Raw genomic sequence first — 12,476 nt, forward strand, 5'->3', positions numbered from 1 at the left:
TTTAAAAAAATCTGCGTTTCACAAGATTTTATAAATGTTTCGGAGGAAATATTATCATGGTAGTTCAATGTATACTGACTTCTTATTGTACGAAGGAAAAGAACACTCTTCTTTTTTTCTTACCACAGCTAGGGGTGGTGGCAAGAGGGTAGCGGGGAAGAGGGAATCAGGGAATCATGTTTTCCTGCTAGAATAGACTAAACAAACGTCACGACAGAAGGTAATTTATGACCCCGAATAGGAAGTTGATTGTGTTATCGTCATTTTGTTTTAACAAGTGGGCGATATACACAATTGCCCTCGTACCCTCCACCCCTCAAAACCACGAGCCCAAACTGGGTTGTTTGTTTTCTTGTGTGAGTCATGTTCCGTTCTGTGATGTTAGCTGGAATGAAAAGTGTTCATTTACCTTTTGAGCAGATGACATCAGCAAGCTTTGCGAAGAAGCAATTCAACAAGCAAGCAGTGTGGCACGAGAGTCACAGAAGATGTAGATGATTTGGACGCTGTTGACAATGCCGAATCAGAGATCGAACCCGAGACATTTTTTGATCTTTGGCGCCATTTGGCGCCCCTTGAGTTTGTACAAAGTATGTCAAAGGACCCTAAATTTTAACCAGGGACTTTCCTTAAGAATATAAAAGTGATTTCATAACTTAGTCGCATTTCGTAACGTCAGAAAAAAATGTTTTCTGATACACTGCAATGACATAAATTTTACACATTTTTTTGGAATTTGCAAGGTGTCAGAAAATAATTTCATTGTAAGACCTCAACCAAAAAGATTTCCCATTCGGAAGGATGTATGTACATTTTCAATAAAATTCTTTACAAACAAAATTGAAAAGAAGGGGGTTGGGGGGTGTTTTCACCCCAAATTTAGCATTTTTTCTAGATTTTTTTATTCTTGGCGCCTTGTGGCGCCCCCCTCGGTTTGTACCAAGTATGTCAAAAGACCCAAAAATTATACCAGGGACTTTCCTTAAGAATATAAAAGTGATTTCATAACTTATTCGCATTTCGTAACGTCAGAAAAAAGTGTTTTCTGATACACTGCAATGACATAAATTTTACACATTTTTTTGGAATTTGCAAGGTGTCAGAAAATAATTTCATTGTAAGACCTCAACCAAAAAGATTTCCCATTCGGAAGGATGTATGTACATTTTCAATAAAATTCTTTACAAACAAAATTGAAAAGAAGGGGATTGGGGGGTGTTTTCACCCCAAATTTAGCATTTTTTCTAGATTTTTTTATTCTTGGCGCCTTGTGGCGCCCCCCTCGGTTTGTACCAAGTATGTCAAAAGACCCAAAAATTATACCAGGGACTTTCCTTAAGAATATAAAAGTGATTTCATAACTTATTCGCATTTCGTAACGTCAGAAAAAAGTGTTTTCTGATACACTGCAATGATATAAATTTTACACATTTTTTTGGAATTTGCAAGGTGTCAGAAAATAATTTCATTGTAAGACCTCAACCAAAAAGATTTCGCATTCGGAAGGATGTACGTACATTTTCAACACAATTCTTTACAAATAAAATTGAAAAGAAGGGGGTTGGGGGTGTTTTCACCCCCAAATTTAGCATTTTTTCTAGATTTTTTTATCTTTGGCGCCCCGTGGCGCCCCCTGAGTTTGTACCAAGTATGTCAAAGGACCTAAAAATTATACCAGGGACCTTCCTTAAGAATATAAAAGTAATTTCATAACTTAGTCGCATTTCGTAACGTCAGAAAAAAATGTTTTCTGATACACTGCAATGACATAAATTTTACACATTTTTTTCGCATTTGCAAGGTCTCAGAAAATAATTTATAGAAACATTACTATTTCATTCTAAGATCTCAACCAAAAAGATTTCGCATTCGGAAGGATGTACGTACATTTTCAATACAATTCTTTACAAACAAAATTGAAACGAAGGGGGTTGGGGGTGTTTTCACCCCAAATTTAGCATTTTTTCTAGATTTTTTGATCTTTGGCGCCCCGTGGCGCTGCTCGGTTTGTACCAAGTATCTCAAATGACCCCCAAAATTATAGCAGAGACCTTTGGCAACAAAATGCTTTTTACTTTATGTCTCTATACGCAATAGTAGTTATTTTAGAAGCTTTTCTTTCATACACTACAAACTATTAAAAATCATTTAAATTTCCCGCGGTACGGAGAAGCGTACACCCTGCTGGCCGGCGGTTGAGATAATTGACCATTCAGGTGTCCATTACGTACAAATCCTTTGTTAGTTCATCATAGGTATAAAAATAAACGTATTTATATGCAACCCGCATGACCGTGTCACTCGGCGGGTTAACATACATGACAGGCGTTATAATGGTTTTTATCATATCACTTGAAAGCGAAAAAGTAAAAATTATCTAAGTAACAAAGTTTATTGCGTTCGGGGGTGACCGCAGCGAAGCGGGGCGGGTTAACATAAATGACAGGCGATATAATGTTAACATTTACTGCAATCTTCTATGGTTTTTATCATATCACTTGAAAGCGAAAAAGTAAAAATTATCTAAGTAACAAAGTTTATTGCGTTCCGGGGTGACCGCAGCGAAGCGGGGTGAACGCTGCTAGTATATATATATATATATGCAAATAATCAACATACTTCACTCTCCATTGACCCCAGTAAGAAAACATTTCAAATTCAGTCCTTTCCCCAAAACACCGTACAACTTGGATCGGCAGGATCCTCGCAGAAGCTTACAGGTACTGTTGGACCACAAATTTGAAAAACTGTTCTCTTTTTTTACCTGTTGACAATTGAACTGTAAATTCATATGTCCTCCCTTTACATGCTAGGCCAAACACACACAATTTTCTGGATGGTTCTAGATTGTCCTAGAAGATAATGTAATATTCTGGAATTATCTAGATGGTTTTAGAATGTTCCAGACATTTTTGTTACATTTGGGTAGATTTCAGAATGTTCTAGAAGGTTCTCTTGCAGTCTGGAATAATCTAGATGATTCTACATTGCCCCAAAAGATAATTCGTAATTTGAAAGGTTCTATGTAAAGAAAATCCAAAAGAATAAAAACATTTCACCAGTTACAACTTTGGTTTATCGTTTTTATTCCATCACATTGAGCACATTGGTCCGGGAGTGAATTTTTCACAAAACCATTATGAAAAATTCCAAAAATCTAAGTTGTAGATTTTAAGTTGTAGTTGTAAAATGGCACCCTTAGAGATACAATTCGTGTACAATTCTTAGAATTTTTAAAATCAGTGTGCCTTAAAAAAAAAAAAGGATCGGCATATAATTTTTAATAATAATAATAATAATAATAATAGTAATAATCAGAAGGTTACAACACGAGAAATCTGACACATGTTTCCAAAGAAAGAATATAATTTGAACCAATATTTATTATTATTATTATTATTATTATTATTATTATTATTATTATTATTATTATTATTATTATTATTTATTGAACCATTCCAGAGAAAGCATTTTAATATTGTACAGAAAATCGGATGTGAGAAATGGCACCCTATATTCGGGACGGTTTTTTTTCCGGGGCGGAGGGGGACAAGAAAGGCAGATTTCTTTCTTTGTCCTGAATTTTAACATCTGTTAAATTCAATAACATCTGAAGCTATAAAGATAATTCCCTGCCTAAATTAATTGGACTATACCTGTATCTTTTGGACACTATCTCAGATTTTAACATTAGTATTTGAGCAGCTCTGGGGGAACATAATGGTATGTCACATTCGCTCACTTTCGATTAACTGGTAAAGAATGCTTACATGCAATTCAATGCAGTGACACATGCCAAGCAAGCTTCCCCTGCCATCTACATGTACATTTCGGAAATTAAAGTACGTACATACACTTCTGTGGTTCGATCACAACCCATTCCACTGAATAACTCAATTTTACCACAAGTGGCGCTTACCATTATGTTTCCCCATTCTCATTTGTGTAACCTCATATTTATGCACCTAATAATGCAGTTGCTTGTATTTGGTACAAAGCAGATATTGTTTAGTTACTACGAGCATACTTATTTTGTTCATGGATGCAGGAAGACAAATATTTAAATGATGTTCGGGCTTGCCCCATGTCTGTTGGTGCGTCGCTCTTTGATGATGGAGCAGGTCCAAGGCTCAGACGGGAAAAAAGTTTTATTTATGTAACAATTTGTAAAATGATATCCCGTTATATACATACAGAATATTGAAATAATAATATTCTTTTCGTACAGCTCGGCGATGGTCCAAAGAAATGCTTACGTTACTGGCCAGACGATGAAGTTAGTCATGAACATATTAAAGTTAAATATATTCAAAGTGAGAGCTGTCCGTATTACACAAGAAGAGAATTTAGTGTTACAAATTGTAAGGTGAGTAATATTTACTTTTTCACTAATTTGTCCTGTTGTTGCTTTTTAAAGGATTAGTTCTTAAAAAATAATAATTTGGACGTCTTACTTGTCAAAGAACAATGTTGTTAAAATATTTATGTATACAAATGAACCTCCTGTAATGAACATCTCAATAACTGACTATAATATAGACTTTTTTTTTTTTTTTTTTGGTAAAAGTGTATGGGTCAGAACTCTTCCTTTTTACTGGCATAGACAGTCTTATTTTCCATCAAACATCCTTTTAGTAACCTGTTTATAACGGAAAATAATTATTCTCAGTTCATAAGTATTTAGCACAGAATATACTTTCTGTAATTTTCAAATAAATCTGCGATACATTACAGTAAATTTCGAGCAGACATTAGTGTCCGCAGGGTGTACAATTGCAGACAACTATTAAAGACTCTTCTCCAAGAAGTTCACAGTCCATAATGGTTGAGAGTTTTGTTTACATTTTCAGTATTTAATAATAATGTTGCATGCTCTTATTACATAGCGTGACTTTTACTGTTTTTACAGTCAGTATCATTTTTTTTTTTTTTTTTTTCAAAGGATGACATATGCTTGGAAAGAAAAATCACACGTGAAGTTTACTTTGCAGTGCACATCCTATAAACACATCCGCTTCAACAGCGCTTTTGTTTATTTACGATGAATATTTCCCGATCAGTAATTCAACCACTGATTAATCTAAATTTGTGTAATCTTTTTGTAACGAACATCTTTCATTTACGAACAAATAACCATGTCTTTTCAGTGTCCGTTATTCACAGATTTCACTATATTTCATTGTATATCTTGATACGCTTTCCAACTAATAGACAACAAAAATTTTGTACTATGCAAATATCGGTAAGAGGACATTGCCTGACATGCTCTGAGATATCACAAAGTTAACTGTGTTGCCAACTGAACATAGTTATATGGTTTCAAATAGGCGTAAAGTTATTGCATATTTAGACGAAAGCTTACAATATCACATTTGTTATTCATTGTTGCAAACTAAGGACGCTACAGTATCACGAACATCCTAATTTAGGTGGCTTTTATAGTGTGTTAGTCCTAATCTTAGATTTTATTTCGAGTCAAATCTAATTTTCATTTTAATGGTATAAGTTTACGAAATATCAGAAAATATGAAACTAAGTTTACGTGTAAATATTGTATGTAAAGAATTGGATCATGATGTAACCTCTGTTATACAATAATATGTGAATTCGTCTTATGCAATGATGGGAGCTTTATTTACACCTCATTGCGGAAAGCTGGCACAGACATACTTCTTACTTCCTAAATTCCGAAATCTGTTCTGGAACTTCTGCAACCCGGACTCGAAATAGTTATTTTGTTTTTTCTGCATATGGCTTTACGTCACGTCCACGAGCTTTTAAATTATCAACCTCAGCAAAGATACTGATATAAAATATTAAGTAATTTTCAAGAGAGTCCACTGGTACTTAGAAAATAAACGACGCAAGATCTATGTTCGTTGTTGTCATGTTCTTAAGTTATATGTTCTTCGTTTACCAAACTTCGACTTAAACAGTATTCATTTAAAGTTTAACACCGCCGAAACGGAGGGTATTCGGCATAATCATCACAGAACTAGTAAAGGATTACTGCCCATCAGTACTTCGTCTCCGAGATAATAACCCATCATCAATTACGACTATATCAGGGTTGGAATTGAACAATAATCAAAAGCACGAAACTGGAATATTATCATCAGAATCTACCACGTATGTTGTCAGAGAAATCTCTTTGTGCTAGGTTTTCCCAGTACACAAGACTGACATATAAACTTATATTCTAAATTAAACTGTATTAGAACTCTTGTAAGTTTGATTTATGAGATTTCATTGTTGTACCTGTCGCAAAACACCCCCAAACTAGAACCTAGAGATAGGATAAATTTCATATTTCAGCAACAGCAACAACGGGCCAATGCACATCCAGAGTAGTTTAGTGTCTAATACTATGTTGATGATATGACGGATTCCGAATGAATAGGAACAGAGACACAAGTGGTGGATTTTTGTTTTCCTTCGGAAAACTGCTTAGATGGCAATTGCATAGATGGCTTTCAATAAATGGGAAAGCTATAATGTGATTTACAGCAACTTGATATTTCAAACCGTTCTGGAGATATGGTATATACTAGTAAACGTTGCAGTATTGCTTAAAATTATGCAAACGGAGAACTTGTTGTAATTACATATACCAAAAAGTGTTAATGTAATAACATCGAAATAAAGTAAATCAAACTGATTTATAAAATTCCCACAAATACGTCATTTTAAGCAATATATCAAATTACAGTAAACGACATTATGATTTTCATGTATATTGAGAACCAACTACGTAATTGGATGTGATACTTATGCAAACATTTTTTTTTTTCTAAATAAATTCCTTTGAAAAAATAAAATTTTCAATTCCTCGTAGCTTGGTTCCTACTTAGTCAAAATACATCATGTAGTGACGTTATGGTATTTAGGATGTGCGTTACCCCGTCTGTCTCACTTGCGTAATTACTGTTGTAGAACCCTCCAAAATTGAACTGTTTTTTTCAATGTTTTCGATACTACAGCGTCTTTTGTTTCCAACTTTGTATGATAAGTGTGCCATTGTATATTTTGCCTTTTACATGCAGACTTAAAATATGTAATCTGACGTGGTACTATTTGAAAACAAAAACAAAAACTTAGGTTGGCAACACTGTTAACCGTGTGGTACTACAGTGTATGCCAAACAATTTCCGCCTGCTAATATTTGTATGGTACAAAAGTTCCATAGTTTTGCATCTGTTAGTTTGAAAGTTACAAGGGCGTATCGAGATAAATGGTCCAACCTCTTAATGAACTGTGCCGACAAACTGTAACAGGTGATTCCTCACTGAAAGAAATAATAATAATAAAAAAAAAAAAAAAAAAAAAAAAAGAATGTCCATATGAACCTATGGGCAAAAAGTGCGTAGTTTTAGAGCTAGGGCTGTCGAAACGCATGGAGAAGCTACATTGCAGCACGCGTTATTTCGAACACGAGAAACCATAGAGCGCAAGTCCATATGAGGAATTTAAAAATGCGTATTTCAGCAATGTGCCCTACAGGGCATAATTCCAAACATCCCAAGAGAATTCTCAGATATGATCCGAGTTATAGATGGGTCCAAAGTAGACAAAAGATAAACCTTGACAACAGTGAACACACAATGCGTCGGCGGATAGTCAGATGTTAGAAATCACTAGTTCCAGGGTTATTTGTTCTCGGAATAGCGCGTGCTGCGATGTATTGTTTTATGTTATTGTGTAGAAAACGTGAAATATACCGCGAAACAAGGCATCGAAACACACGTTATTCCAAACATGAGGAACCGTGGAGCTGTCAGTCCCTGATACTTCTTGCTTCCTGCCGATGCATTACGTGTCAAGGCTTATTATTTGTCTACTTTGGACTCACTTTAATTCACAGCGTATCAGAATTACGTTGGGAGCATGTCTGAGAATTATGCCCTGTAAGGAAATACTTGCGCAATCATTACACATTGATGAAATATGCATTTTTGGATGACGTATATGATTACACTGATATGGCCTCCACTCCACAATATCTTGTATTAAAAATAGTACGTGATGCAGTGTAGTTTTTCCATGCTTTTGAACGGTTGTACCTCTGAAACTATGCACTTTTGTCCAAAGGTCCATACGAACTTTGTTTTTTTTTTCTCACATTGTGATATGAGGAATCATATCTTGAAGTTTGTCAGTATAGTTCATTAACACCCTTTGTACTGAAATTTTGTACCATGCAGATATCGGCAGGGGGACATTGTTTGACATACTCGGTAATATCACCAGTGTTGCCAATCCAATATAAAATTATATTCTTTCAAATGGCACTACGTCTGTTATTACATACTCAATCTACATGTTAAAGACAAAATTACAATATCAAATTTTTTACCCAGTGTTGTAAACTTAACGAGGGGGCATGAAAAAGTTTGTGCAATGACCTAGAAGAATTCACTCTGCAGAACTCTTGACACCATGATGGTAATAGTCCTTCTCTACGTAGTCACCGTTCTTAGCGACACAGTTTTGCCAGTGGTTCTTCACTTTCCGTAAGCCAATTTTGTGAAAGTCTGCAGGTTTTCTTTGAAATCACAGTTCAGTCTCACAAATGGCGTCATCCCTACTATCAAAATGCCGTCCTCTGAGTGGACGCTTCATTTCTGGGAAGAGAAAGATGTCACTTGGTGCTGGATGGGGGTGGTCAATATTTCATATCCTAATTCCACTGCCTTCATCATGGATGCATGGGCGGAATGAGCTGGTGCACTGTCTGCCAACAGCAGAACCACTTTTGTGACCATTCCACGACGTTTCTTCTTCAGTTCCTCTTGTAACTTGCAAGTAAGGGATCCAAATGGATGAATCGTGTTGCGGGGTGAGACATAGTGCGCCTGATAGAGGATGTGAAAATATGTGTATGTGCAACGTTATAGCGACTGAGCGTCATAAGAAACGGAAGGGGTCAAATTTGGTGGCAGAGGGGGTATGCTATGTTACAGAAATACATCAAATAAACTGTTGAGTCGTACAAATAGTGAAAGATAGACAATGCAGACGGTGGTAGTTTCACGCATTGGCAAAAAAAGAGTAAGCAGAGTAGATAACGAACCTCCGCCGACATTTTGAAATCTGTGATATTTTCTGAAATGAAAAGGTAGGCATACACATGCGTTAAGACTGTGTTTTGATGAAGAATGCAATACTGCTTTCTGTTTTGTCATATCACTAATCACTGACGAATTATGGACAGTTTTATTTCTGTAGATACCATCGCAACACACACATGCTCGAAATAACCACCCTGTGCGCAAAAAGAAGGGGGAGGGGGGGACTGTTCTTCCAGACCGGAACAGTTCTCTTCGGCACTATATGAAGCAAATTGGAAGTAATGTCATAAATAGTAATGCAATAATACAACTTTGATACCAAATTTCACTGTTAGTTTTCTTGGCTTGTAGATATGTTTAACTTAGGCCTACATGTGTTTTCGTGATAATTGAAACTTTCAACATACGAGTATCAGTTTCGTAAATAACTATGAAGATGATTCTAAATCTTCAAAATAAGTACATATAACGATCACTAAAGTTCATAATTGACTTTCTGAGAACATTCTGGTCCTAACTGATATATCACATGACTACCTTCCACTTCAAAAAAATATCACAGGTTTAAAAGTGGCGGATTTCAATATGGCGGCGGGGGTTCGTGATGTACTCTGCTCATTCTTCTTTTGCCAATATGTAAAACTACCACAGTTTGCATTGCCTATCTTTCACTATTTTTACTATTCAACAGTTTATTTGATGGATTTCTATAACATAGCATAGCCCTTCTCCCACCAACTTTTACACCCTCCCCCTCCGTTTCTTACGGCGCTCAGCCGCTATAACTTTGCACATACACATATTTTCACATCCTCTATCAGACGCACTAAGTTTCATCCCGCAACTCGATTCATCCATATGGACCCTTTACTTGTTAGTCAGGAGATGGCAATAATATGTACTAGTAATAGTTTTGCCCCAGTGGTAAGTAATCTGTCATGGTGACCCTTTCACAGTCCCAAAAGACGGAAAGCATCACCATAGCGGCAGACTTGTGCACTCGTGCCATTTTAGGGCTGGGGTGGAGGGATGTTTGCAGTGTTTGCACATTTCCTTTGTTTCTGGGTCATAAAGATAAATCCAACATTCACTCATTGTCACTAGTCTGCCGCAAAAGTAATCTTCATCCACCTCGCAGCGATGCAACATTTCTTTTGCAGCGTCTTTGCGATTTCTCTTCTGGAAAGGTGTGAGCAGTCGCGGCACTCACCCAAAATGACACTTTCTGAAAATGCAGCTGGTTGTGAACCATATTCCAGGCAGTCCCATAACTCATACCTGTTGCACACATAACACTTTCAATGGTTATCCACCTGTCTTCCATTATGACCTTCTCAACTGCCTCCGTCAGGGCTGCATCATCAGTGAAAGATGATCTTTCAGATCTAGAAGCATCCGCTGAGGTCATGTGTCCAGTTTGGAATTGCCGTTTCCACTTGGGTACCATCTCATAGAATGGGCTTTCATCCTCATAGACTTCTGTCTTCTCTTCGTGAATCTACTTTGCTGATTTCCTCTGGAGATGGAGGAACTTAATGACGCTCCATGCCTCAAGCTTGAGAGTCATCGCACCTTTAGTGATTTACTTGGGGAAAAAGAAAGGAAAAGTTGTTCTAACGAGTCCAGAGCTTGCGTGGTTAACATACAAGTACCCAACTATAAAATGCGTGTCCAAGGGGATTCGTAGTTCTCACATTCTAGGTGGTTGCACGAACTTTTTGATACCCCCTCGTAAGATGGTAATGTATTAGAAACATCACTAGTGAGACGGATGGAGCAGTGCACATCCAAAGTAATTTAGTGTCTTATACTATGACCATGATATGACGAAATACGAACATATAGAAACAAAGATACAAGGATTTGAAAATGTATTTCAAAATGTAGATAAATACCTCATCCAACTGCATACATAGCTTTCAATTGATATGAATATTATAATGCTTTTACAATAACTTGATATCTCAAAACGTTCTGGAAATATGATAAATATTTGTGAAGTTTGCAACATTGCTTAAAATTGTTATTCCGATAACTTATTGTAATTACAACTACCAAAAAATATTGTGTCATAGAAGCAAAATAAATCAAAAAGTAGTTTTAAAAAAAATTCTACAAATACACTATGTTAAGTAATATATTGAATTTAATCATTGTTTTCATGTTTCCGTAGTGGTTTGAGATATCAAATTGTATTTGATATTTTATTTGTATAAATTGTCTACATCCTATTAAAATCAGTAGTGACCAATAAAGACATATTTTACTGTATTTAACCATTAATCATATGTAGTTATACCAAAGATATTTTTTTTTTCTTTTCTTTCTTAAGTAAAAGGAGATTACTTCACCCATTTACGGACATCATCACATCAATTGTTTCAGTTCATTCAGTTTGTATTACTACCTTTTAGAACAAAGTAGAACCAGAACCATGATGAGTTAAACCTAACTTTTCGCATACGGGACTTGACTGTGGAAAGTAGTTACCGATTTAACTGTGAAAACTAGAGTACATAATTCCATATCAGTGTGGCTATAATCCATGTCATTCTGCCACATTTTCTTGAGACATGTCTTCAACCCATACTGATTTTCTGTATACTTCTTGCTTAAAGCACTAGTTTTGTTTTCCAGACGGATGAGAACATAATGGTTACCCAGTTCCAATACAATGGTTGGCCAACAGTAGAAGGGGAGGTTCCAGAAGTCACTAGAGGTCTTATAGAATTAGTCGACCAAACGCAGTCACATCAAGAGGCTCATGGTGGAAGTGGTCCAGTTACCGTGCATTGCAGGTAATACTAAATTTTATACTGGAACGTATATATAATTGTATGTGTATAGGTGATTATCAAAATAATGGAAACACCTTATAATACAACTCATTTGATTAAACTATGTTGGATCACATTTAGCTTGTAGTACAGCTTTAATTTCTCGCGGAATTCAGGCATACAATTCATGAATCGTTTCCAGAGGAATACAGGATCAGTCTGCATGCAGTGCTGCAGTCAGTTTCGTCAGCGATAATGGAGGGCGAAATCTAGACCAAACTCGCTGCTCCAAAACTGCCTATAGATGTTCAGTAATGTTCAAATCGGGAAATTATGCGGGCCAAGGGAAGTGAAGTTCAACCTCTTGTTCCTTCAACCACACCTAAACAAGTTTGGTTAGTATCTTGACACATTGTCATTATGGAAGATCGCGTTGTTGGGGAACAACATCTGTACCATAAGATGCACGCGGTTACGTAAAATATTCACATAATCACTGGCAGTAATCTGTTCCTTGAGAGCAACAATAAGACTACGGAGTATCATGAAAATGAGTAGAAAATAAATAATTCTTCGGGAGTCCGCCATAAATATATCTTCCCCGTTATTAGTAGCTAAGACAAAAATACCT

General features: G+C 36.1%; 1 protein-coding gene across 3 annotated transcripts in view; it reads left to right on the forward strand.

Moving 5' to 3' along the window:
• Positions 1-12,476, forward strand: part of Ptp69D (Protein tyrosine phosphatase 69D) — a 150,060-nt gene that overhangs the window by 123,285 nt on the left and 14,299 nt on the right. For all 3 annotated transcript variants that reach the window (XM_081762316.1, XM_081762318.1, XM_081762317.1), the window contains exons 24-25: positions 4,229-4,366; positions 11,706-11,866. In XM_081762316.1, the coding sequence (XP_081618442.1) occupies positions 4,229-4,366; positions 11,706-11,866 (299 nt within the window). The remainder of the gene's footprint in view (positions 1-4,228; positions 4,367-11,705; positions 11,867-12,476) is intronic.

Source organism: Thermobia domestica, chromosome 6, assembly GCF_964235325.1.
Source record: "Thermobia domestica chromosome 6, izTheDome1.hap1.1, whole genome shotgun sequence".
NCBI classification, from domain to species: domain Eukaryota; kingdom Metazoa; phylum Arthropoda; class Insecta; order Zygentoma; family Lepismatidae; genus Thermobia; species Thermobia domestica.